The following is a 27,953-nucleotide window of genomic DNA, read 5'->3' as shown; positions in this document are numbered from 1 at the left end:
CACCCTACACCGGGCTCCCTCGAATGGCAGGGACAGAGCAGGGGTTGCTATAAAATCTCCATTAACTCCGGCCCAGCTCACCAAAACCTCCAATTACTTAGATTTACTTTTAAAGGAGGAAAGACCTAATTTCAATAAGACCTTTCACATGGGAGATATGCACATGGGTTGTGAGAATAAAATACCGTGAGGGTCCTAAAATGCAGAATCCCAAAGCATGGGTGCTGGGCTCCGTGGAGAGCGGACACAGCCCTGACCTATATCCACTGTGCTTGCCCAGAGGGACTGACATTTACCCTGGGCTCCAGGGACACAGTAACATTATAATCAGTCATCAAGAATCAAAATACATTCTTGAGTCAGATTTGCTATTGCAAGAGTAGCTTCGTGTGTTTTAGGAAGATTTCCAACAGCCAGGATTGTCACAAAAGTCATTTCGGCTGAGCTACATCCATCATCGTAACCCACTCCCTGACTGCTCAGATTAATACAAGCTTCCTTTCCCCCATTTATTTCACCCCAGGAAACTGAGGAGTAGGAACTTTATGGGATAAGATCACACCAAGGTATAACTGATTAAAATAAAATTATAAAGCTCTGGTCTTCTCACTCCCTGTGCCAAAACCTTAAGCATAGTAGAACCCTTTCTGAAATAATCCAACACATAAAAATCCAATTTCTTAATGTACACATTCTGAAGTGATTCTTTTACAAAAGAAGTCTTCACTTGACAATAAAATAAATTTTCAGGGCAAAATTCCCATAAGGCATCTAAAAGATGATTCAAATTTTTAAAAAAATAAAGGTTAATCTTTTCAGCTATACAATATTTTTACTAAACAGATTCCTTAGTCATAGTGCAACTTTCAGACTGAAACACATTGAGCCAAATCTCATTTTCCTTCCGGTTTTGAGCGTTTTAGCGATACAGAGAAAACTTTCTAGAAATAAGTAGGAGGAGAAGGTGAGGGGGAAAAAATAGAGCAGATATGAAATGAAGCATACATGAGACGCTCAAGTACTCTGCTCTGAAAAGATCCAAGTCAGTTGACCACCTGTTTCTCTGTGATCTGGAAATAATTTTAAGACCGATGTTCTTAGTAACCCACCCCATTCCTGTGACATATTCCCCATGAGCTGAGTCTGTAGAAATGTGAAGCATGAGGGTCTACAGAACGCCCTCCCTTCAGCTCTGTGTCCACACGGACGCGTGGCTGGAATCCTGGCCTCTCTTTGGAAGATTCCCCACTCAAGTCTCAAGCCTCACAGCTGTTCCTTAGTAGCCGAAGAGGCTGGTGGTGGAAATTCGAAAACTCCAACTCAGCCCTTTAGGTCTTTGAGGCCTCCGAATGTGACCAGCATGCTTTCTGGAGAAAGGGAGTGAGTCTGGGGGCAGAGGACAGAGGCCTGAGGCCAATCCAGCTGCAACGTGTGGACAGTGGCCGTGGGTCCTCTGGACCGCAGGGTTCTCTTCTGTACGAGGATGCAGAAAATCCATCCCCAGTCGTTTCCTTGTCGGGATGAATCAAGATGATGACGGTGGAGAATAAGAATCGACTGAAAACGGTCGTGCGTGGCTTTCACTGCAGCAAGTGTTCCCTTCCCAGTTTGCACATGTCCCCTTTCAGCTATGCCCCCCGCCTCATCCTCTGACCGCAGAGCCCCTGCCCAGGCCCCAGGGCAGCGCGCGGCCCCCGGGGCTGGCCCAGCGGCAGGCAGAGAGGGCAGGGCGTTACCTGTGCTTCCTTTCCTGCTCGTCCTCTTCCAGCGCGGAGCTCACCCTCCTGGCACATAACCTGCAGGTGGTCCCCCCCGGTGCCGTCTGGCTGGACTCTCTCTGCGAGGACGACTCCTGAGTGACAGATTTCTGGGAAGACGTCTGGGTGGAAGCGCGCCTTGGCGAACATGGGAAAAGTCACATGTGATGGAGAAGTGTAAAAATGCATCGTCACAGACAACATCACTCCCTTTCCACGCCCCCAAACTATCCTCGAAATGCAGGTCACCCACACCTGCACATGCGGACACACACACACACCCCTAAGTGTGGCCTCCAGCCCGACTGCACAGGCCCATCCCCCACAGGGACGTGCCCCCAGACTCAGCTGCAGGACACCCCTGCCCCTCCCTCAGGTCAGCCAGTGCCTTCCAGGCCCTGAGGCTGCTGGGAGGGGCACAGAATGTTTGGCTTTGTTTGTTACCAGGATGGCAGCTAAGCACAAAGGACCACAAGCGGTTCTAAATACAGGGGCTGGGGACGGGGACCTGAGGCCGGAGCCCGTGCCCGGCGCCCACCTCCTAAATTAACACCGGAGAAACGTGGGCGGCCAGGGCATGTGCCGCTGGCCCCTGCAGACGCAGAACCTCAGAAACTCACAGATGAGCCTGCGGCTTGACACCAGCCTCTCAGGCAGTGAACAAAAAGTCTACCTTCGGCAACATTATTATTAAGGTAGCAAAATTATCATTGAGATGGGCTTCCATCCCATCTTCACTCGGCCCCCATTAACTTCTGTCCCACCGACATGCTTTCCCATGGGTTTCCTTCTCATCGCCCTCGCTGTTTGGTGACCTTTTAGATTCCAGCTCTGGAAGGCATGTGAAGAAGAGTGAAGTCAAGGAGCAATTACTGAAGGTCCACGACTCATGAGCTAAACCAGGGGCTAAGAGCCAGTCTAGCAGGACCTGCCGGGATCTACTAGGATCTGCCAGGACCTGCCACGATGCCATGCAGTGCCCCACATAAAGTTTGCTGTGCAGCCGGGTCAGCCACGTTCCCCGTCTGGCTCTGGACACGGGCATCGGGGAGCACGGCCCTCCCTACCTCCCCGGCTAAACCAGTTCACCTCCAGTCTTCAGGGGACTGGATAAAGCTTCTTGCCTTGAAATTCAGACAAAGCTCGTCATCAAGGCTCGGCCTGCCCCCATCAGTGAATTACAACTTACTTTTTCGCTGTGTACTCATCCACAAGGTACCTTGTTTGAATATTACGGTATGACTGGTCCAAGTGTTTGTGTCTCTTTTGGTAGAAGGGCACAGCAACAAGCGACATCTTTGTGGACACCTAGGAAAAAGAGTAACAAACAGAGCAGAGGTCCTGGAATTTCTCAAGTAATCAGGCTCCTGCAATTCACACTAACCTTTTAGGTTGTTCCAAAGAGGAAAATCAACTCCAATTAGCAAAACCCTTGTGGGGGAAGAGAATGTAAGAAAGAGTCTATAAGAGGAAATAATCCTGGACGCCTATTAAGTTCCCTGGGACCTGACTTCATTTCTTGTTTGCTTCCATAAAAAGTAGAAGATTGAGCCGCACGTTTCATTTAATTGTAAACCCACCCAATGTCTATAAACTACCTAGTTTGTTCAAGGCAACCGTGAAAAGCAATGTGAGCGATAAGGATAAAAATAATTAAAGCACAGGTCACAGAAGTAAGCAAACAGAATACAAGAGAGGAGGAGATAAGAGCAAAGGAGACGCAAAACGTGATGGGAAGTGACGGGGCGGGGGCGGGGGCGGGGGGGGGGGCGGCGCACGTGGCCCAGGGCCACGGCAGTCAGAGGCCCTGAAGCAGGTGACATTTGAGAAGAGCCCAATGGACTGGGGAGGTGATGGGCGGAGGTGGGGCGGGCAGAGGGCATCCCAGGGGCAAAGTGGGAAGCAGGAAAACCCTGGGGCTCAGGATCTCGGGAAAAGCAGACAGGAAACGTCGCCCCGGAAAGCACGCAGCCACATGGAGGTTTCGGCATCCACGCAGGAGGTGAAGACTCTCCTGCTCTGAAGGGGGGTTTGAGAACAGAAAGGTCTCCAGGAAGCCTTCCAGACCCAGTCCCCTAAAATCCCATCTCACTGGCTACTTGTCGGCTTGCTTGGTTGGGAGGGGCAGGTCTGGGGGCTGAGCCCAGCTCCAAAGTCTGGGGGAGGCGGGGAAGTGAGCGCTCTTTGGCTAAATTCTCCCCAAACAAGAAGTCTTCGAGACCCACGCTGCAGCAAGGATGTGGGGATTTGAAGCAGTGCAGGTATTAGACGGCCGTTTACTGCACGTGTTCACCCAAATAAGTAAAATGCCAACTTACCGGGCTGCATGACTCTCTCTAAAAAGGGACGCAGCCAATGTCCCTAAATCCCTGTGATTTTTTTTATTTTTATTTTTATTTTGCGGTACGCGAGACTCTCACTGTTGTGGCCTCTCCCGTTGCGGAGCACAGGCTCCGGACGCGCAGGCTCAGTGGCCATGGCTCACGGGCCCAGCCACTCCGCGGCATGGGGGATCTTCCCGGACCGGGGCACAAACCCGTGTCCCCTGCATCGGCAGGCGGACTCTCAACCACTGCGCCATCAGGGAAGCCCGCCCTGTGATTATTAACCTCCCAAATAAAGGGGCACAAGAACTCCTCCAAACCCGAGCTCCATTTTTGTCCTCTGTGTTGAAATTGGAATAATCTGCCCCGATTTAAAGAAGGATCCTTAGGAGGCCTCACAGCACAGCCCCAGGGGACACGGGGGTGGAAACGGGCAGAAAATGCCAGGTCCTGTCCTGAGACGGGCCCTCACCCTCATTCCTCATTGCAGCGCACATCTCTAAGCAAATGTTAGAAAACCTTACAAGCATAGAATTTGCTCGAAGTCTATGTCTCAGGATCCGTTCCCTTTAGACTGTGATTTCCTAGAATCACAGAATTATAGAGCTTGGAAAGATCCTTGGGGATTATCCAAACCCCTATTCTATGGGGGAGGACGAGTGGGGCAGGGGACCCGACAGCCAGAGTGGAGAAGTGATTTCCCTAAAAACATACAAAAAGTGCCTGCCCATCCAGAGGCCACCAGACTTCTCTTTTGGGGTCTTCTATACTTTTCCACACTAACTCATCTCAAAATTCCCTCCTGAAAACCAACTACCACGTCTCCATTGAGGGTCCAGCGTGTGTCTTGCATACATTTGACTATAAATATATAATAGAATGCTACACCTAAAAGAACCCAATAAAAACATACCCCCTCCATTCCACCCCCGGTTTGAAAGAGGTGCCGTAACGTTGAGGTCAAGAGCACAGGTTTGGACACCTGACAGGCCTAGGATTGACTTCCGACTCCAGCACTACCGTGAAGTGACCTTGGGCTGACCTATCATTTCTCTATCTTGGACGTCCTACTGAATCTGCACGGTGCTGGCACCGCGCTTGGCAGGGAGGAACAGACGACTGGGAGCCGCCCCTGGCACACTATTGTTTGCTGTTGTTAAGCTGAATGCTGCAGGTGTCTTATCACTAACACTCGCACGATATCCTCGACTGCATCTCTGGGATCTTCCAATGAGTTACTCAGGGTGAATCTTCAAGGGAAGCTTCCGCCCATAAGGTACGCACTCCGTTGCTGGGGACAGGTCACTGGATTGATGTGTTGGGGCACACGGGTCACCACTTGGAGCCAGTTTCATCTAGACGCCTTCTCCCATCACCCCTGCACTCATGGAGGAAAAGTCAGCTACAGCAGAAAAACCCAGAACAGCCCCTGCACCTGCTGTTGCACCAGTGGTCCTGTCCCGTCACAATATTTACTTACATCTGTGTGGAGTCACCCTTCAGATCCGGGTGTGTTTCTTGGCAGAGGGAAGAATCCAAAAATGGCCTAGGTGACCGGAGAGGATAAGCTATCTCGACATGTTTAGAGTGTGGCAGCTAGCACCCTCAGAGCTCCCCCTTGGTGGGACCCTGCTCCTGCCCGGAGCCAGCGCCCTGCGGGCTCCGAGTGCAGTCAGCACCCGGCGCGTCCTGGGCTGACGTGACGCCAGTGTGGCCGCTGAGTCCTCACGCCTCCTGCCGGGAGCAGGCGCTTTGTGGCGATCAGGGGCAGGGCCGGAGTCGAGCGCACGTGGTTCCCGCGCTCTCGCTCTGACCGTGGACTTGCTGGAGGTACGACCCCCAGGACACCATGGGACCGCGGCGGTACCCAGGGCTCAGCCCACGTGATTCTCTGCTAGCTGAGTGGACGTGACGCTGACCCACCCGCACTTGGAGCACCTGCACTGCCCCGCGCCGGCCAAGCCTGGACCGGGGGTCCATTGCATTTCAAGGACACAGACATCTTAGGGACGCCTGCTCCGGGGAAGGCAGCAAACTCCCACCTTCTGTGCGTGGGGCCCCCTGCCCGCACTCACTGACTGTATGAGCCTTAAGCCCAGCCCAGGTGCACAGGAAGGGCCACCACATAGCCCAAGCCCACGCCAGGCCACCCATTTGGGCTCTGCTCAGTGGACCTCAAATTCCAGAACCTGGGGACTTCCCTGGTGGCACAGTGGTTAAAAGTCCGCCTGCCAATGCAGGGGACACGGGTTCGAGCCCTGGTCCGGGAAGATCCCACATGCCGCGGAGCAACTAAGCCCGTGAGCCACAACTACTGAGGCTGGGTGCCACAATTACTGAAGCCTGTGCGCCTGGAGTCCATGCTCCGCAACAAGAGAAGCCACCGCAATGAGAAGCCTGCGCACCGCAACAAAGAGTAGCCCCCGCTCGCCGCAACTAGAGAAAGCCTGCGTGCAGCAAGGAAGACCCAATGCAACCAAAAATAAACAAATAAAAATTTTTTAAAAATTCCAGAATGTGCCCGGGTGTCCCTGTCTCCACTGGGGACCTGCAGACAGGGGGGAGGACGCCTCGTGGAAGCGAGTTCCCTGCAGGCTCAGCATGGGCTCCGACCCCCCTCAGCCTGGGGCCGTGAGGGGCGTGGCCAGCTGTGCTAGGGGGACCCCACTGAGAGGAGGGTGTGGTGGGCGGTGTGCACAGAGCTCTCTCCACTTTCTCCTCTTTAGGGAAACGACCCCCAGCTGACGCCTCAAAACACAGGGAAGACAGCGGCCCCCAGCACAGTTCTGGGGGGTGAGTCCGCATGGAGGGGGCATCGGGGGCGGGATTCCAGCGCTGACCCTGCCGCCCACCCAGCTCTCGGGTCTCAGTTTGTTTTGCTGAGAACAGAGGGGCCAGAGGAGGAGGCAGGAACATTCCTTCAAGCGCCAGCAGCGCCCGGATCTGTGGCCAAGTTTAAAACCACCGGAGGCAACACCGCTCCGCCCACTGACCGCCCTCAAATACCACAGAAGCAGAGTCGACCTTGATGAAACACACAGGTTCTGGTGTTTTCAGCAATCGTGAGTGAATTTACACAACTTGAGATGCATCACCTTATTCTGTCCTGGTTCAAATCTCGACCTTTCCTATGAGGAAACCGCTTCAGGTGATGAAACTAACCCTCAGGTCACTGGTTCCCGGTGACGAAGCCAAATTTCCAACCCTGCATCTGACTCGGCACCGGGCTGCTTCCCACCCATCATCGCTCCTGACACGTTTGGGAATCATGACACTGAAATGAAACGCGAGCCTGTCCTCTAGCACTGGGGGCCGTGCGTCCGTGACAGGCTCCATCCTGATCCCTTCCTGCGAGGACTATTTGGAACCGATCTCTCATGTCACCAAGAAGAGTTTTAATCTGTGAAAACGTTTCAATGAAAACACATTTACTTCCATTTAATAAAAGAAATTGTTGTTTGTGCAGCTAAAGTTGTTGAAGTCCATGAACACACCAAGTTAAAGCTCTTCTGGAGAAACAGAAAGGGCACAGCCCCAAGGAACTATGCCCTCAGTTCCCAAGACGGGTTCCATTCACATCGGGGACTACTTTCCCCACGGTTTTTCCAAACTACTCGGCTCCAAAAGTAAATATAACTGAGCACAGCATAGCTCTCAAAATCCTCACCATCCGACGTGGCCTGACGTCTAATGTCTGTCAGCCAGCTTCTCAAGTGTCCCCCAAAGAGCCTCTCAGCCCCAGGACTGAATGTCTTAGCAGGTCGCTCAGCTACCTCTCTCCCTGAAGCTCCAGGGTTCTTCCAGGGAGCCTGATCCATCCGGGCCCAACGCTTAAGCAGGATCAAATTAGATGGAGAGACAAGATAATGTGCTGCTTCCTGGACAGACGCTTTCCAGCAACCCAGCGACTTACCGCATTTTTCATAAATTGCGAGAATTAAAAACAAATCAACGGTTACACAAATATTTCATCCCATAAACTTTACCCACAGGTTCTCCTTGTTTTCACATGGGTGAAGGTCCCTAATTCAGAGTTAGCGTCATGCAAATTCGTTGCACATAGAACCCAGACTTAGTCCAGTAAATAGCTACTCTAAATGATCTTTGCTGCGTGTGCTCTTCGACGCCTGTCTTACTTCTACTCAGTGAGGAAGGACCTTGAGACCAGGAGGTGGAGAGAGCTAAGCATTTCCAAGCACTGAGACCCCACGTTCCTGCCTCGCTGCCTCTCCCGGGCCTTTTGGGTGCAGGCATCCAACTCCACTGCCTTTTTCTGGGGCAGCGTTTCAAGAGCATGACCGGAGGAAGCGCAGGCTCTCTTAGGGGAACCGAGCCTGAAAATCCTGCAGGATCATAACGCATGAAAAAGCACAAAGGAGAAAAGCGTTATTGTGAGGTGAGAACTTAGTGACAAGAAGTACTGTTTCTGTCCCCTCCCCTAGATGCTACAGTCCAGGTCTCAGCTGAATAGCCCTGCTTGCTTTCTGTTTCTCCTAAGAAAATACCCAATTTTATTTCACACCATTTCAAACCTGCCCTCTCCTGACAGAGGCTCTTATTTCTGTGACTCGTGAAAATTGCAGACATCCATCAACCAACTCAGGGACCCAAAGGAGATGCTGCAAAAACCAGGGCTAAAGTGCGAGGGCTGGGAAGGGGCTCAGAACCTCCTAACAACACAGAAAGTATTCAAATCCAGTCAGAGAAACACAGACCTTGGCTCTAATTACTGGCTGACTTTCTGCATGGAGCGGAGTTCGTTGGTTCCCATGGCTTCACCCTGACACCCTCCGCTTAGGAAATCTGAGTGCAGCCAGCTTCTGCACGCTACCCTTCCTTCCTCCAAAGCCTCACGTCAGAAAAGGAAAGAAGCGGAGGAAACTCACCGAGAGAGAAAGGAAGGTGGCGAAGAGGAGAGAGCGTCTGCCTCACGGGCTCACCGGGCTGCAGGCTCCAGCCGAGGGAAGCAAAGCACGTCTCCCTCCAAACGTCCAGCCTCCCTCCCATTTATGGCTGAGGAGATGCTATTTATAGACCCTTGGGAAGCCTGGCCCCTCGCTGATACCTGCATCATAAATCATCAGCCTGCTCTTAGGAGGGAAAAAGTTTCATTCGAGGCGGAAAAATCGAAAAGTGAAAAGCATCCTTCCCAACTCACAAAGTGCATGTGACAGAGAAAAAGAGGGCAGGGCCCTGACATCCCCCGCCTGCCCTCCCCAGACTCCGCTGCATCCCGAACATAAATTTGCAGACTTATCTTTAATGCTTTGGGGCTAAAGTTTCCCTGGTACCTAAACGGACACTCGCAGATGAGTCTCTAACACAGACTTGATTGCAATAAGCATTCCACCGTTTTGACACCAACCCCCAAGAGTGCTGTTAGCCGTGGATGGAGGGAAGGTGGCCTCTGGAGGGGTGTGTGTGTGTGTTTGGTTGGGTTTTTTAAAATTTATTTCAGAGATGACTCAAAGCTCTGACTTGGTTTCATCCTGGGGTTAATTTAGCCAGAACTTCTACCTAAAAGAGGACCCATGCCTAGTCGGCAAGTTACGTCTTATTTATAGTTATTTCCACCGGCGTGTGTGGCATCTAACCCGCCCAGATGACTGCAGGGTGCAGCATGTGTCCAAGTATAAATAACACACGACTGGCATGATTGATCAGGGCTGTCACAGGGAGCCTATCGCCGAGAGGCGGGCCGAGTCGGAATGCCCCGCCTCAGAGGCCAGAGCTGACTGCAGCCGTGTCCCAGGCTCGGCTGCAGTGGGGCTGTTTCCTCGCTGGCACAATGTGTGTGAGAACAACCGGCTTCTGCAAAAATTAGTGAGAATAATATATAGGAAGTGCCTGGGAGTCCAAAAAACTCCCTGTTCCCACATCTGGTTTATCAGGAACGTAGCCAAGGACCAGCAGCACAGGTCAATGGATGAGCGAGATAAATACCACAAAGGCACACAAGACAGGGAAGCAACCCCAGTGCCCATCGACAGACGGATGGATAGAGAGGACGTGGTACATACATACGATGGAATACTACTCAGCCATAAAAAAGAATGAAATCATGCCATTTGCAGCAACATGGATGCACCTAGAGATTATCGTACTAAGTCAGACAGAGACAAATACCATATGATATCGCTTATATGTGGAATCTAAAAAAATAGTACAAATGAATCCATATATAAAACAGAAACAGACTCAAAGACATAGAAAACAAACTTATGGTTACCAAAGGGGAAAGGGGGGGAGGGATAAATTAGGAGTTTGGGATTAACATATACACACTATTGTATATAAAATAGGTAACAAACAAGGACCTACTGTACAGTACAGGACCTACTGTACAGTACAACTATATTCAATATCTTGTAATAACCTATTGAGAAAGTGGAAAATAATCTGGAAAAGAAATATATATCGATATATATGCATGACTGAGTCACTCTGCTGTACACTTGAAACTAACACAATCTTGTAAATCAACTACACTTCATTAAGAACACAAGATATCACCAAGGCACAGAGTAAAAGCTGTTTACTTCACCATCTGAGCATCCTTGCGTCCTCTCCATCCAGCCATTCACTCTCCTCCCTAAACACTGCCATCTATGTTCTGAATGTGGGCTGAACCTGCAAGCAGACAGGAGCCGAAGAGACGAAACCCGGAGGATGTGGTCAGAGGTGCGAGTTACAGCCACCCTGCCCGGCTTCCCAACCACAGGGATCCCTTTTTTTTTTACTGAAGCCACTTGGCATTGGGTTTCCGTCACGTGCAACCTAAAGAATCCTGACTAATGCAAAGAAAAGCTTCAGTGATCTTACTTCTATAAATTTAGCTAAAATTTGCAATAAGATAGAGGGAAAAAATGATATCAAGGAGAAATGGCAGAGGACATAAAAAAGGAGACTGAAAGCTAAAACATGGCGTCAGAAACGTTCTGAATCATGGAAACCTCGGCGTCACATGGATTACGGGGCCAAGTTAAGTCCTAAGGATTTCATGAAATTATAGCACAGGGCCAAAATAGATACTCAATGCAGAAAAATCTGTTAGAATACTTGAAAAAAGTAAAATTATTCTAAGATATTTTGTTAACTTCCATATATTCTGTCTCAGAAAGCACCAAAAGAAATGGTCTAACGCAGTTTAGAAAACGTCTATCCAACTGGCCGGATATTCGTGACTATTTCACGTTGCAAAGATTGAAGGCCCGTCAAAAAGAAGCTTCCAGGCTTTGGCGAGAACACGAAGCAGAGCATCAATCACGGTGGAAACGGCGCTGCTGGCTGCCTGGAACGTGTGCTGGCCTTTATCTCCTCATGTCTACGGTGGGTCCCCCACTAACAGATGGCTGCCAGGAGGGGCGCCCGGAGAACTGGGCCCCCTTAGCCCCAAATACGCCAGCTCTTTCTCCCGACTGCTCATCTCTCTGTTGTTGAGGGTTTCACTTCTCACCAAAGAGAACTGATCCTAACATTCTTGCTGCAGTGGCCCATCCTGAGCCTCTAAGCTGGACACATGCACTGCCCAGCTCACCAGCCCTGCTCAGCCATCTTCCCAGCAGAGGCCACCTGACAGGCCCCACAGGGGAAGGGGGCAATGCCCATCACAACTCCCCCATGAATTTCACTCCCTTCAGACTGCTGGCCTGCCTGCATGGGGGCTTAAGCCTGTCCCCCCAACCCTGCCCCTGCACCCTGTGCCCCTGGACCCTGCCCCCTGGACCCTGCACCCCCGACCCTGCCCCTGGACCCTGTGCCCCTGGACCCTGCCCCCACTGGACCCTGCCCCCCCTGGACCCTGCCCCCGTGGACCCTGCCCCCCTGGACCCTGCCCCCTGGACCCTGCCCTCCCGACCCTGCCCCTGGACCCTGTGCCCCTGGACCCTGCCCCCCCTTGACCCTGTGCCCCTGGACCCTGCCCCCCGACCCTGGCCCTGGACCCTGCCCACCCTGGACCCTGCCCCCGTGGACCCTGACCCCCGACCCTGCCCCTGGACCCTGCCACCACTGGACCCTGCCCCCCTGGACCCTGCCCCCTGGACCCTGCCCCCCGGACCCTGCCCCCCCTGGACCCTGCCCCCCAGACCCTGCCCCCCTGACCCTGCCCCTGGACCCTGCCCTCCCGACCCTGCCCCTGGACCCTGCCCCCCCGACCCTGCCCCCCCGGACCCTGCCCCCACGACCCTGCCCCCCGGACCCTGCCCCCACGACCTTGCCCCCCCTGGACCCTGCCCCATGACCCTGCCCCCCCTGGACCCTGCCCCTGGACCCTGCCCCCCCGGACCCTGCCCCCCCGGACCCTGCCCCACTGGACCCTGCCCCCCCTGGACCCTGCCCCCCCGACCCTGCCCCGGACCCTGCCCCCCCTGGACCCTGCCCCCCCGGACCCTGTGCCCCTGGAGCACAACCATCCTGTGAGGCAGCTGCTCCACTGAGGCAGGCACGTCCTAGAGGAGCTCAGTAAATGACTCACCCAAGAGAAACCACAGAGCAGGATTTTAAACACCAGCTTCCTTTCTGGCCTACTGTCCATGTTCTCAGCTGCTCCAAAGGGCAATCAGAATGTTCTCAGCCCTCTCAAACAATCCCACATTTCAGGCAATGAAGCAGCACCTCGAATGGTAAGCAAACCCTGCATATGAGAAACAAGAACCATAGACCCGGACAACTCCATTAGGCCATCAGCCCCATCACTGGCCCTCCCTTTCAAGCCCTGGAAATGTGAGTACCACAAAGGAGGTACACTTGGAGAAATGTGCTTTGTCCTTCTCTCTCTCTTCAGAATGTCTTTCTTCCTAGACATGTGTGTCTGTGTGTTCCATATTTGGATTATACGGGAGAATGGTTTAAACCTCAAGAAAAGCACATGTCTAGATGAGAACTTTCTGAAAATGTTCGTTGTACGAGTGTGACCTTGTTCAGGAGATGAAACCACCCCCTTTTTAAAATATCTGTGTTCAAGAAAAAAGACTACAAAATGGAGAATTTCATCAGAGAACTGGAGTTTATTTTTTTAATAACATAGATGTTTTTGGTAAGGTATCCTTTACTCTTTTTTTTTTAATTAATTTATTTCTTTTATTTATTTATTTTTGGCTGTGGTGGGTCTTCGTTGCTGCGCACGGGCTTTCTCTAGCTGTGGCGAGCGGGGACTACTCTTCGTTGTGGTGCGTGGGCTTCTCATTGCAGTGGCTTCTCTTGCTGCGGAGCACGGGCTCTAGGCACATGGGTTTTTGTAGCTGTGGCTCGCGAGCTCTAGACGCAGGCTCAGTAGTTGTGGCACACGGGCTTCGTCGCTCTGCGGCATGTGGGAACTTCCCGGACCAGGGCTCAAACCCGTGTTCCCTGCATTGGCAGGCGGATTCTTAACCACTGCGCCACCAGGGAAGCCCTACTCTTCTTTTTTTTTTTTTTTTTTTAAACAGCCGTTTTTAGAGCAGTTTTAGGTTCACAGCAAAATGGAGTGGAAAGTATGGCGGTTTCCATCTACTCTGGTCCCCCCACATACACACCCGCCCCCATGACCAACACTCCACAACAGGGGTGCCTTTGTCACAATTATCACTCCAAGTCCTCTTACATTAGGGGTCCCTCTTGGTGTTGTACTTTCTATGGGTTTTGGCAAATGTATGACATTTATTCACAATACAGTATCATATAGAGTAGATTCATCGACTAAAAATCCTCTGTGCTGTCTATTCATCCCTCCCCCCAACCCCTGGCAACCACTGATCTTTATACTGTCTCTACAGTTTTGCCTTTTCCAGAATGTCACACAGTTTGTGGACTTTTCAGGTTGGCTTCTTTCACTCAGTGATATGACTTTTCATGGCTTGAAGGTTTATTTCTTCTCAGTGCTGAATAATATTCCATTGTCTGGATATACCACAGTTTATTTTATCCACTCACCTACTGAAGGACATCTTGGTTGCTTCCAAGTCTTAACAATTATGAGTAAAGTTGCCATAAACTTCCCTGTGCAAACGTTTATGTGAACATGAATTTTAACTCGTGAAACTTGTTTTCATGAGTTTTCCAACTCATCCAGCACCATCGCTGGATCATAGGGTAAGGGTATGTTTAGTTTTGTGAGAAGCTGCCCAGCTGTCTTCCAAAGTGGCTGTATTCCCGCCTCTGCATCCCCGCCAGCAGTGACGTGGGTTCCCGTTGCTCGGCACCCTCGCCAGCATTTGATGTTGTCAGTGATCTGGATTTTGGCCCTTCTAATAGGTGTGTAGTGGCGTCTCCTTGTTTTAATTTGCACTTCCCTGATGACATGTGATGCGGAGCATCCTCTCATATGCTACTTGCCATCTTTGTATCTTCTTTGGTGAAGTGTCTGTTCAAGTCTTTTGCCCAGTTTTTAATCAGGTTTTTCATTTTCTTTTGTTGATTTTTAATAGCCCTTTGTATATTTTGGATGGGTCCTTTATCAGATATGTCTTTGGCAAATCCTGCTCCCAGTCTGTGACTTGTCTGTTCATTGTCTTGACAGTGTTCTGCACAGAGCAGACATTTTTAATTTTCACCAAGTCCCACTGATCAATTATTTCTTTCATGAATCGTGTCTTCGGTGTTGTACCTAAAAAGTCATCGCCATGCTCAAAGTCATCTAGACTTTTCTCTTAGAATTTATTGTTTAAAAAGAATAAAACGAAAATTCTAGAACTGAAAAATCCAACTACAGAAATTAAGAACTTAATAAACATTTTTAACAACACTCCCTTTCTCTCCTCCGCTCCTAAGGCCAATATGCCCCCCTGTGCTGTGGACCCCATCCCTCTCATGTGGAATAATCTCCAGAGCTCATAGAGGGTCAGGAACACTTTGTGAGCCCGTCAGCCAGAAAGGAAAAGCTCACTGTTCACGGGACATGTGAAGAGGTCCTCAACAGGGCACTGACTAAGCAACACATCAAATTACCCTAAGGTAAGGCTGCTCTCACATCTCTATAAGCTCAAGAAGGAGGGAATGCTAAATAAAAACACAGACGGTATCGAGAAGATCCAAGTGAAACTTTTAGAAAGTTCCACATCTGAGGTTTTTCAGGTGCTGATGGGATTGACGGCACATTACTTCAGAAACAAATATCGCTGAATACTGAGGATGCGACGATAGAACATATACAAGATAAAATACACAGAGAAGAAAGATGGGAAAAAATAAAAAGAGCCTCAGAGAGCTGCAGGACATCTTGAGGCAGGTGATTACGCACATGGAATTCGGGTCCCCAAGGGATCGGGCTGGACAGAAGAAAATATTTGAAGAAATAACTTGCAAAATGTTCCTAAAACTGCTAAAACTATAAACCCACAGACACAAGAAGCTCAACAAACATCGACTTCAAGAAACATGGATGAAACTATGCAAGTCATATCGGTATCCAAGTGATTAAAGTCAGTGACTAAGAGGAAAGCTTAAAAGCAAAAAGAGGAACAAGACATTTTCTGCAGAGGAATGAAGCTAGGAAGGAGTTTTCACGGAAACAATGCAAAGGACAGTATTCAGCCAAAAGAAGGAAAAAACCTTTCAGAAACGAAGGCGACCCCCGCCCATGCACACACACAGCCAGGGTGCTGTGAGTGGGAACCCCAGGAGACACCCCTGTCTCATACCCAGGGTGTCAGCCGAGGCCCGGGGGGCGCCTGGTCTCACCCTCCTGTCTGCTCAGGGTGCCCACGCTGTCGCCCCGCAGCCGCATCGCTACCCGAACGTCCTTCCAGCGTCCTCCGGCCGTGGGAACAGGGCCCCCAGCCCCACACGCGCTCCAGCTGCAGCCTCGCCCTCCTGGCCTGACTCCCAACCTGCACATGCTCGCATTCCCCGTTTATCCCCTTTCCATTCGTCCTTTGGCCTCTTCCAATCCACCTTCTGTTCCCATCACATCACTCACCAAAATAGCTCTGTCACCCATGACCCCGTGTCACCACCTCCAAGGGACGTGTCTGCTCTCAGGTTCCTCAACCTCCGGCCACCGTCTGACCCCTACGGCCACCTCCCTCCCAAGACATGCGATCCCACCGTGAGATGTCAAAGCTGCCCCAGGGCACTGCTCACGGCCCCTTCTCTTCCCAACTGGGCCCCCTCCCCTTACCCTTCGGAGGCTCCACCTGGAAGCAGGTGCCTCCCCGGGCGGGGGGCGCCCAGAGTCTGTGTCCAGCTGCCCTCCCTCCCCCATCGGAAGCGTAGATGGAACCTTACATTCAACAAGGCGAAGACTGAACTCGGGCCCCCTCCTGCTGCCCCGTCTCCGTGTCCAGCGGTCCCCACCCCACGAGCAGCACGAGGCAGGGAGCACGGGCGCCTCCCCCAGGCCCTTCTGATCCTGCACAGTCTTCCTCCTGACACCCTCAGTCCCGCCACCTCGGACCCCCTCCAGGGCCATCGCCCCAGGCCGTTGGGACCGGCTCCCGCTGAACGGCGACAGCCTCTCTACGCGCCCGTCCTGGCTCCTCTGACGCGTACTCTCCAGACCACGCCCAAATAAATGTCTCAAAAGGCAAATCGGAGCAGTCACCCCACGCCCCCTCAGAGCCCTTATGTCTTAATCTAAAGACCAGCACCTTGACGTCTGAGCCCCGCCCACAGGGTCCTGGCTGGAAGGCTCCAGGTTGGTTGCACGGCCTCCCTCTTTCCGCTCAGGTAACCCCTGTTCAGACCTCATCTCGAGCACCCATTTTTCAGGCGCCTTTTCCGAGCCCAGTCTGAGTGGGGTTCCTCCGTTACGTCCTCCCCAGGGCCCTCGCTGCGACTGGTACCCGCACACGCGCACTGACTCGGGCGCCGGTCGGGCTCGCCCATCTCACCGGCAGAGTTCTGAGCACCGGGTGCTCTGCTGGCCATGAAAATACAGGGGCTCAGCTCCAAACCCACTCAAAAAACACTCTCAACAAAGAAGAGCTTCCTGTTGAATACACCAAACTAGTTAATGTGCCTCCTTCACTGTGAGCAAGGAACTGTGTGGTGACCCGACCAGTGTGCTCGTCCCAACACCAAAGCAACCGGGTGGCCTGGAGCATTTCTCTGTAATGGAGCCCGAAGTTTTTCCATCTTTTGTAAATCAAAACTAATCCTAGGAAACCTGGCCCCAGCTCTCGGCCTTGTACCTTGCAGGTATCATGTGTGCATTCTCTTCCGTGTCTACTCCGTCGCACTCCTCACCGAGATGGGGGTGCCGGGAGCCCCCAGGGCCATGGGTGACATGCAGCCCAGCTCACCCGGGGTCAGATGTCTCCCAACTCGTGAGGTTCATCTGGACCAGACAGAGGATAAAAATTGGCTTAGCAGAGGAGAGACCCAAAGAGGCTACGAAAACCCATGTGGGAGAAGAAAGGCTGACGTTGAAGTGGCTTATAGTTGTCAAGGCAACCACAGATGTCTACGTCTTGGCAACGTTCAGTATTACAATGCGATCCTTAATGCAATATTCACGGCTGTGTTTTAAAACTCCGAGAACTACCACCTGACTGTTAGAACTGTACCCTGTAGGCCTTTCTTCTGAACCAACTGTCCCCAACGGCCAAGGACTGGTGCAGAGACAGGAGCTGGTTTAGATCTGGACTCTCACTTTGACCAGATCGTGCCTGGCCCATCGTACAAGCTCAACGATATATTTTTACTAAATGAGAAAGCATGGCCTTTATCCTGTAGACGCTATTTACGGGTTCCTGTGTACAGCTATGGCCCTCGATTAATGGGAAGTTTATCTCTACCCTGTCATTAAATAATCATAGCAAGGGCAGAGGAGGTAAGACGTGGCCAGAGGGCCCTGAGCTGTTGTCAAGGGCACTGGCTCCGGGCCTGGTTTTCCTGTTTGTTAATCTGTTGCTGAAGCTGCGTGCCTTGGGCAGACTCTCTCCACCCTCCCAGGCCTTGGCTTCCCCACTGGGAAAGTGAGACTTAAATTAGATGATCCTTGTCTAAGCCCAGATACGCTATGATTTCAGTCCTGAGCGATCACGCCAGGAGAAGAGAGCCTCACCCACTCCAACACGGTCGCCAGCAGCCTGGCCCAGAATAGGGTCCGAGAAACAGGAACCAGAGCACAGGACGGTCCTGCCAAGAGGATTCTGACAGCGCTTAATGGCTTAAAGATCACCAACAACACAACAAGCCAGGTGCTTGTAAACTAGAGGCTGTCGTAAAACAAAGGCGGGTGGAAAGTGCAGGCGTGAGTTCAGCTGGCAGGGACCACCTGTCCTGTGCACAGCAGGAGACAGACCGCGTGCCCCTGGGCTCCGGGGGGCTGCACGCGGTGAGGACAGAGACAGGCCCAAGGCCAGCCCACGGAGGACGCTCAGAACCAGACAGAACATCCCGTCCGGCCCTCACTTCACCCTATAAACTCAGAAACTGAGGCCCAAAAAGGTTAAAAAAAGTTGGCAGGGTCACATGCCTTGCATGGGTTTGAACTAAAATTCAAATAGCTTTATTTTCAGGCCCTCACGATTTAGCCTCCAGGGAGGAGTTGGTTCCTACAGTGGGTGTGTGAGGCCAGGTCAAGGTCAAGGTGACGGCCACGACCAGTTCAGCAAGTGACTTGGGCCACGACCCACTCAGGGAAGCCACAGCCAGGGTGAGTTATGGGGTGATCCACACACAGGTCAAGTCTGCTGAGGGGCCAGGCCCACAGGACGCATCCAAACATGGGCTCTGAGGTCCAATTCTTTTTTTCTTTTTATTCAAGTATAATTGATGTACAACGTGACATGTTACAGGTCTACAATATAGTAATTCACAATTTTTAAAGGTTACACTCCATTTATAGTTATTAGAAAATATAGGCTGTATTCCCTGTGCTGTACAGTCTATCCTTGCAGTTTATTTTATACCTAATAGCCTGTACCTCTTACTCCCCTCTCCGTATATTGCCCCTTCCCCCTTCCCTCTCCCCGCTGGTAACCACTAGTTTGTTGTCTACATCTGTGAGTCTGCTTCTTTTTTGCCATATTCACTAGTTTGTTTTTAGATTCCACATATAACTAACATTGTCCAGTATTTGTCTTTCGCTATCTGACTTATTTCACTTAGCATAATGCCCTCCTAGCCCACCCATGTTGCTGCAAATGACAAAATGTCATTTGTTTATATGGCTCAGAAGTATTCCATTGTATTTCTTTATCCATTCATCTGACGATGGACACTTAGGTTGCTTCCATATCATGGCAATTGTAAATAATGCTGCTATAAACATCTTTTCTAATTAGTATTTTCTTTTTTTTGGATGTATACCCGGGAGTGAGATTGCTGGGTCATATGGTTGCTGTAGTTTAAGTTTTTAAAGGATCCTCCACACTGTTCTCCATAGTGTCTGCACCAATTTACATTGCCACCAGCAGTGCACGAGGGTTCCCTTTTGTCCACACCCTCGCCAACATGTGTTATTTGTGTGCTTTTTGACGATGGCCATTCTGACAGATGTGAGGTTATCTCTCACGGTGGTTTTGATTTGCATTTTAAGGTCCAGTTCTTCCTAAGCACGTGGAGGTCAGGAACAGGCTCTAGAATCCAGTGTGGCTCGGTTCTCACCTCCTTGTTCCTGAGAGCAGACACAGTCAGTGCTGAGAACCAGGGTGACATCTGGGCCCAGAGACCTGCTCTGACAATAACTAGGCGTTTGAACAAGACAAGGCCTGGAAAACCACAACGGTTTTCCCCAGGACGTTCAATTCTGTGTTTACTTGAAATTAAGAATATGTTTGTGTTGGCTCCCCAGGCTTCCTGGAAAACCCCAGATTCTCCCATTCACAGCCATGTGTCCACAATTCTGTTATAATGAAGGACCCTACAACTTATCACCCAGGCTGAAACCATATATGGAATCTAAGAGAAAAAAAAAATGTCATAAAGAACCTAGGGGTAAGATGGGAATAAAGACATAGACCTAGTAGAGAATGGACTTGAGGATATGGGGAAGGGGAAGGGTAAGCTGGGACGAAGTGAGAGAGTGGCACGGACTTATATACACTACCAAACATAAAACAGATAGCTAGTGGGAAGCAGCCGCATAGCACAGGGAGATCAGCTCGGTGCTCTGTGACTACCTACAGGGGTGAGATATGGAGGGTGGGAGGGAGACGCAAGAGGAAGGGGATATGGGGATATGTGTATATGTATAGCTGATTCACTTTGTTATACAGCAGAAATTAACACACCATTGTAAAGCAATGATACTCCAATAAAGATGTTAAAAAGTAAAAGAGAGCAATGACCATAAAAAACACTCTGAGACAACAGGCATGTACCTACTGTCACCTGGGGAGTCCGATTTCATGTGTCACCCGGACGGGGCTGAGGGATGCTGGGAGAGCTGGGAAAACGGTATTTCTGGGGGCGTCTGGGTGGGTGTGTCTGGAAGAGATCAGCATTTGAGGTAGTAACTGAGTAAGACCACCCTCCCCAGTGTGGGCGGCTTCATCCAGTCCTTTGAGGTCCTGAATAGAACACACGAGTGTAGGAAGGGACAACTCTCTCTCTCTTCTTGAGCTGGGACGTCCATCTCCTTCTGCCCTCAGACGTCGGGGCCCCTGGTTCACGGAAATTGCACTTGGACCAAGTCCCACCACCGGCTGTCCTGGTCCCCGGCTTGCAGACGGCTGATGGGGGCGGGGAGCTTCTTGGGCTCTGTAACCCCACGGGCCACTTCCTATAATAAACCTCCCCTTGTGCCCATCTGTCCATCCGTCTGTCCTGTTGGCTGTCTCTCTGGAGGACCCTGACTACCACACCCTCACTACAACCAGCATAAGCTCAGCCCCACGAATGGGGAAGTTGTTACCTCACATCTTGGGGAAGCAGAACCGTTTGGGGGCCCAGATGTACTTCATAAAAAGTGAAACACTCGAGAGGTGCTCTCTCTGTGAGGATGACTTTTTTCCTCCAAAAGACTAGTATTTTTCCTTCAGGTCTGATTGAAAGCTGAGCTCACAGGGTTTTGCTGTTTTCCCCACGAGCGCTGCACTTTCTTTCTTTTATGCTCATGAGAGCTTTCACAGAATCATCTCACTTGATTTGAGCGTTACGTTGTCCTCCTTCTTTAAAAGATTCCTTTTCTCATCACAGACTATTTTACTTGGAGAAGACTCTGAGAAAAAAATGTACAGCTGATGCCCCCAGTGGAAAATACCCTAAGTTCATGGAACGGTTATTTACATAAAATTCTAACTTCAGCCAATTAGGTATAAAACTGCAGACCTAGGGCCTGCAGCAGGCCTAGGGCCTAAAAGTACTCAATTATTCATAAATTAAAAGATGACCTTCCGGGTTTCCCTGGTGGCGCAGTGGTTGAGAGTCCGCCTGCCGATGCAGGGGACGCGGGTTCGTGCCCTGGTCCGGGAAGATCCCACATGCCGCGGAACGGCTGGGCCCGTGCATGAGCCATGGCCTCTGAGCCTGCGCGTCCGGAGCCTGTGCTCCGCAACGGGAGAGGCCACAACAGTGAGAGGCCCGCGTACCGCAAAAAAAAAAAAAAAGATAACCTTCCTGAGTTGAATTTGGCACTGATTTTAGAAATTTGAGCAAATTATTTTAAATAAGGCTATTATTATTCTTCCCCAGGAGAGGCAGAAACTGTGTCTCATTTTCTTTTTATTTTAAACAACTATTCCTGGGGCTGGCATAGAATAGACACATGATAAATACTCCTTATTTGATTGTTTGAAAGAAAATTAAATGAACTGACCTAAGAGATGTGGTCCAGTCAGGAGTGGAACCTGCTTTAATGCTGTGAAAAGTAAAGATACAAGTGTCAACTCTTGACTTTTTTGACGTACAAATGAAATGATGTTAAAGTATCAAAGATTAACAATATATAAACATTGATTATTATTATTACCCCATTCTAGTTTTGTAATTCAGCGTTACATTTTATTATGAATTGTCTGCAGGTTATCAAGTAGTCCTTTAGCTCAAAGTTTCTTGAACGTTTTAGTCAAACTTTTTGGACCCCTATGTGCCCTTAAAAATATCCCAAACAGCTTTTACTTATGTGGGTTATATATCTACCTACATGTACCACACTAGAAATTTTAATTCCCTTTAAGGTAACGAAACCTAACCCATTTTATGTTAACACAAATAACATATTTATGAAAAATAACTGTATTTTTGAAAACACAAAAATAGGTAGAGTGGCTCTCTTTTATGTTTTTACAAATCTCTCTGACGTTTGGTTTAAGAAAAGAAGAGACAGCTGAGGGTGTGTTTCTGCATTCAATTTGTTGCAGTCCAATTCTTGGCTGAAATGTGTGGGAAAGATCCAGTCTCACGTTGACAGACAGTTTAAGACTGTGTGGATCTTAGCAGCCTTTTCAGAAGTGAATAGTGTTTTCTTTTACTGCAAACACCCTCTGGTAATTTCTTAAAGATTAGTTGCAATGTGGAATCCGAAACCATAGCAATGACCTTCACACGCCTGTTACGTTACATCCTTTGGCCTCTCTTGCAGCTTGGATGTGCCTTCTACCCATGGACGATTTGTAACATCCTGTGTTGGCCACTGGAAAATAAGACTTCACTGAATTTACACAGAATCTTCCAAATCCCATCATACGGTAGCAAAAACTCACACTGTCGATATAGCCACCGACCTCATCAGTATTATGAAAATGATTCTTGACACCCAGACTCTGTAAGCGGGCATCAGAAACTTCCTGGCCACTCGGGACCACATTCAGAAGTGCCGTTTTAGCCTCTGCTGAAGCTGCGAACCTTCCAGGCTTTGGAAATCGTGACAAAGTGACTATTCAACGTATGGCCACTAGAGGGCGCACAAAACTGGCAGAACCGTCAAAAAATGTATTCATACCAATTTCTTTAAGAAGAAATTCAAAAGTGTTTTATAAGAGAGAGGAAAAACACCATAAGCAAATTTAAATAATTATATTACCAATAGTCTTTTGCAATTTTGAAAAACAGTTACATTAATCCTAACTTGGTTCCAGCTAGTCACGGTAGTTGTGTCAGAAACACATCAGTGTAAAAGCTCCAAGCTGAGTAACGGCAGGTTAGTTATTTGTAGTAACTCTTATACTGAAAGTAAGCCTTTAAAAATCTGAGGGTGTGTGTGTGTGTGTGTGTGTGCGCGCGCGTCTGTGTGTACACACTGGGACATTCAATTTTATGTGTTAACTTGGCCAGGCCGTGGCACCCAGATGTTTGTTCAAACACCCACGTAGCTGTTCCTGTGAAGGTATTTTTTGGATGGGATTAACATTTAAATCAGTGAACTCTGAGTGAAGCCGATTATCCTCCGTGATGTGAGTGGGTGGGCCTCGTCCAATCAGTTGAAGGCCTTGATAGAAAAAGACCAAGGTCCCCATAAACACGGGGTCCGCCAGCAGACCCCCTTCAGGCTCGAACTACAGCTCCCCCCTGGTCTCCAGCCTGCCGCCTGCCCTCCAGATGCTGGACGTGCCGGCCCCACAGCCGTGCAAGCCAGTTTCAGTCTCTCTCTAGCTCGGTTTTTACACTGATTTTATGTGTTACATCCTGTTGGTTCTGCTTCTCTGGAGAACCCTGCCAAGCACACACATGCACACACGCGCACACACACACAGGCCGACGAGGAATTCCACAAGGAACAGCAGCCTGAAGCGGAGGGAATAAGGAAGCCCCGTCCATGACGGCTGGTCACACGTAACTGTCATTTGACAGCCTCACGTAGAAGGCAGAAATCAAAATCCCACGTCCGGAATGAGGTGAGGAATCCGGTAGGTGACCCCCCAGGAGCTCCCCAGGGACCCCCTCAGGATGGGGACACGGTGGGTGCAGTAGTACAGCCTCAGGTCAGGTCCCGTGTACCCTCAGGAGGACAGTAAGCCCTGACCTTGGCTAAAGGGAGTCCCACCCACCCACCCGACGCCCCGCAGACGTAAATGTAAATAACATCTGAAAAAGGGCATCTCATCTGTGGGGAAAATTATTCCTTCAAATACTTTTCCAAATACAATGACTAGTATCTTGTCAAAGATAAAGTAACGTCCGTGAAAACTACCGACGGAAACAGATCCACAGAGACTTCACTTATGGCCACCGTCGGGCAGACTGTAACAAAAACGCTACAGCCTCAGCCGTCAGAGAAACGCAGACCAAAACCACAGCAAGTTGGCCCTTCATCCCCTCCACGGCAGTGAGCAGGACAGACGGGGACAGGCCGGGGGGCCCCGAGGAGGAATTTCAGTGATGCACCCACGTTGGCGAACAGTCTGGCCGCGCCTCAAAGCATCTGACACAGAGACGCTGGGTGAAACGATCACGTGTCCACACGACACTGGGATCCCAGCGTCCCCAGAAGCATTCCTCATAATATCCCAAAGAGTGGAAACAACTAACTGATTCATGGATAAAACAAAATGTGGTCTAATCACAAAGACCACATGTTGTGTGATCCCATTTTATGAAACGTTGAGAACAGGCAAATCCACAGAGGCTGAAAGTAGATTCGTGGTCGTCTGGGGCTGAGAGATTGAGGAAAAATGGTACAGGGTCCCTTCTGGGGTGATGCAGATGTCCTAAAACGGACTGTGATGGTTGCACAACCCTGTAACTATACTAAAACCCATTGCATTTTATACTGGAAATGGGTGAATTGTATGGTATGTGAATTATGTCTCAGCAAAGCTACAGTGGAGTGAAAAAATATGTGAAAATGTTGAAATAAGTAAGAGACAATCCTGAAGGTATGTAAGATAACAGGAAAACATATCAGATTTTAAAAACAACTAAATAGAGCTTTTAGAAATAAAAATTAAATGACCAAAATCAAAAACACAATGGATGGATTTTACTGCAGAGCTGGCACAAAAATATAAATATGTGGCATTTAAATCAGAATAAATTATCCAGAGGCAAAAAGTAGACAGATGCAGACAGTGGAATTTTTCCAGAATGGATGAAAAATACCAACCCTCAGACCCCAGACTACTAACATATCCCAAGAAGATTCAATGGTAGAAATCCACACCTAAACCGATCATAAGGAAACTGCAGAAAACCAGATACAAATTAAATCCTATCAGAAGGCAGAGGAAAAGAAGGGATTTCTTCAAAGTCATGACGTGTGGGAATGAGCTGACCTCTGACCAGCCACAAGGCCAAACGGCAACCACGGTGCACAGAGAGCACACAGCCACCAACTTAAAACTCCACAGCCAGAGACGTGATGTTTCAAGAATGAGGCAATGTCAATGGTTTTTTCAGACAAAGAGAAAGTAAGACATTTTGCCACCAGCAGAAAATACTAAAGGACGCAATTCAGGCAGAAGGAGCATAGCCGGAAGAAAAGTCTACAGGACAAAAATACATAAGGGACGGAGAAAGTAAGAAATGGTCCCAACTCTACATAAACGAACATCCATCAAATTCATGGAAATTTTTTTAAATTGGGATGAATTTTTAAGACTTTCATGACATCCTAATGGGGTATTTATGAGGAATGGCCCATACCACCGGAATTTACCTCATTGGCAGGACATATTTATTTTAGAAAAATTAGGGAAAACTGCTCGGGGCATGCATGACCCAGGGCTGTGTATTCCTTCAGGCCAAGTTCAGCGGCCTTTAAGCCAAAATGGCTTTTACATTTTTAAAGGGATGTTAAAACAAAACAAACAAAAACAAAGAAGGCTATGTCACAAAGACCTGTAGGTCCACCAAACTTAAAATACTTATTCTCTGGCCCTTTACAGACAAAGCTGGCTGACTGCTGGTCCAGATCATCTAAGTTATAGGATGGTGTTTTTTTCTTTCCTGTCGTAGATGCAAAAAGTTAATTAAAAGAGCAGTTTGTTGTCCTCAGGAGGAGAAAATGTGTAAAGTGTGCTGAGGGTAAGCGGTAGGAAGTCGACTTATGAATTAACCCCCCAGGCGCCCATGCTGACCTGCCACCTGAAAGGGGTGTCCCCAGACCCCTGTCGGGTAGGCAGCCAATCGGCATCACTATTCGCCTCACGCTTCTGGCCCTCGTGCCAGAAAGCACAGCTTTCAAATCTTAAGTGACACATAGAAAGTCTATCGTGCAGGACTTCCCTGGGCGCAGTGGTTAAGAATCCACCTGCCAGTGCAGGGGACACGGGTTCGATCCCCGGTCCAGGAAGATCCCACATGCTGCGGAGCAACTAAGCCTGTGCGCCACAACTACTGAGCCTGCGCTCTAGAGCCCGCGAGCCACAACTACTGGAGCCCACGTGCCACAGCTACTGAGCCCGTGAGCCACAACTACTGAAGCCCGGGCGCCTAGAGCCCATGCTCCGCAACAAGAGAAGCCACCCCAGTGAGAAGCCCGCGCACCACAACGAAGAGTAGCCCCCGCTCGCCGCAACTAGAGAAAGCCTGTGCGCAGCAACGAGGACCCAATGCAGCCAAAACAAACAAAAAAAAAGTCTGTCGTGCAATCAAGCAAAGTCTAGAATCACAATGACCAAGGTGTGTGGATTCAGCGTGAGTGTGATGCTTTCACTCTTCCTAAGTCAAGTGTGGAGGATGAAGCCATGGGAACTGGGTGACTTACCTCCCAAAAGTTTTCTTCTCCAAATAAATGGGAAAACCAATGATGACTTAATGGCAGCCCAGAATCTGTATGTATGGATTTACATTTGAAAATACAAATGAAGCGTTTTAGAGGTAAACCCTTCTAAAAACATTTGAGGGTGTGACGGAAGAATGCAGTATAAACTCTACAGACAGTCTCTGCATAGCCAACCTGGGGGCGTCACCTTTCAAGTGACAAGTCAGCATTGGCTCCCGGGGTTTTAATTAGTGCCTCGACCCCTGCCACATACGCCAGCTCTCACCACACACTCCCTTTGCCTGAGAGAAACACTACATCCCAGGCACTAGCAGGGGAAGAAGGATCTAAAATATTCTTTCTTCTCTCCAACAATGTCAATGCAGTTCGTGTTTGTTGCACTCCTCTATCAAGCAACCTAATTTTCAACCACGTCAAATATTTACGTGAAGAACATTAGCTGGTGTGTTAGCTGGGAGTTTCGGGATAATTAGCTCAGAATGATCTATAACATTCGTAGTAATTACCCTGCTACTTCAGACAGTCCAGGACCCCATGCCCGCTGGAGGGCTCCGTGTCCCAGCGCTTACTTATTCTTGCAAACAAAGAAGAAACTGGGCTTGTGTGCTAGGTTTTCCCGCCAGCAAAATTCTGTGTTGAAATAGTTGACCCATACCAGCTGGTGTACCCAAGACACTACATAATTTTTTTTTTTTTTTTTTTGCAAAAACATAACCGTGCTCCCGGAAAGGCGGTGACGTTTCAAAATCCAGCCCTCTCTCTGGTGCAGGCTGCACAGGAACCCAGAGAGAGAAAATGGCCCTAAAGATGTACTCCGGCCCCTCCTGGCACAGATTAGGAGGCTGACGTCCTCAGGAATGAACCCGGCTCACCCAGAGCCCGTGGTACCCACATCCGCTGCCCCGAAGGTCCCCATCACTTCTCTGGGTCAGCTTCCGGGAAACCCAAAGGGACGGTGTGCCAGCTTCCTTGGGCCAAGTTCCTCCGTGAGTCTTTATCCTATGACCGCCTGTCATTTGCCTTTTAAATTAAAGAATGGCCGCCACATGTAAACCTTTTCCCCCGAGAGAGAAGGATGCTCCAGAAATATACCTACGGGAATATTCGCTTACTTAACTTTCAACATGATTTGAAATTTTGAAGAGAAAGATGTTGGGTTAACACAGATGAACAAATCCAGTGCGTGAGGGGGCCAGGCCCTCTGTTGGGGATTAGCCATTTCAGACAAAATGTGCATTACTTCTGAAAAATCATCTGCCAGGGCCAGAGAGGCCCGTGAAAGGAAGGGCCCAGGACACGGGGGTGTGTAATGAAGAGGACGTGGGCCTGACCGGCCCCCTGGAA

At 49.8% G+C, this 27,953-nt stretch overlaps 1 protein-coding gene across 1 annotated transcript in view; it reads right to left on the bottom strand.

Moving 5' to 3' along the window:
* MYOM2 (myomesin 2) overlaps positions 1 to 3,053 on the bottom strand; it is a 73,505-nt gene extending 70,452 nt beyond the window's left edge. The window contains exons 1-2 of the mRNA XM_065899870.1: positions 2,947 to 3,053; positions 1,737 to 1,895 (exon numbers count right to left, since the gene is read on the bottom strand). Of these exons, the coding sequence (XP_065755942.1) occupies positions 1,737 to 1,895; positions 2,947 to 3,053 (266 nt within the window). The remainder of the gene's footprint in view (positions 1 to 1,736; positions 1,896 to 2,946) is intronic.
* Between the last annotated feature and the right edge of the window lie 24,900 nt (positions 3,054 to 27,953).

The sequence above is a fragment of the Phocoena phocoena genome, chromosome 21, assembly GCF_963924675.1.
Source record: "Phocoena phocoena chromosome 21, mPhoPho1.1, whole genome shotgun sequence".
Classification (NCBI taxonomy): Eukaryota; Metazoa; Chordata; class Mammalia; order Artiodactyla; family Phocoenidae; genus Phocoena; species Phocoena phocoena.
Note: the sequence above shows the minus strand (reverse complement) of the source record. Positions and strands in the feature narration are given on the sequence as shown.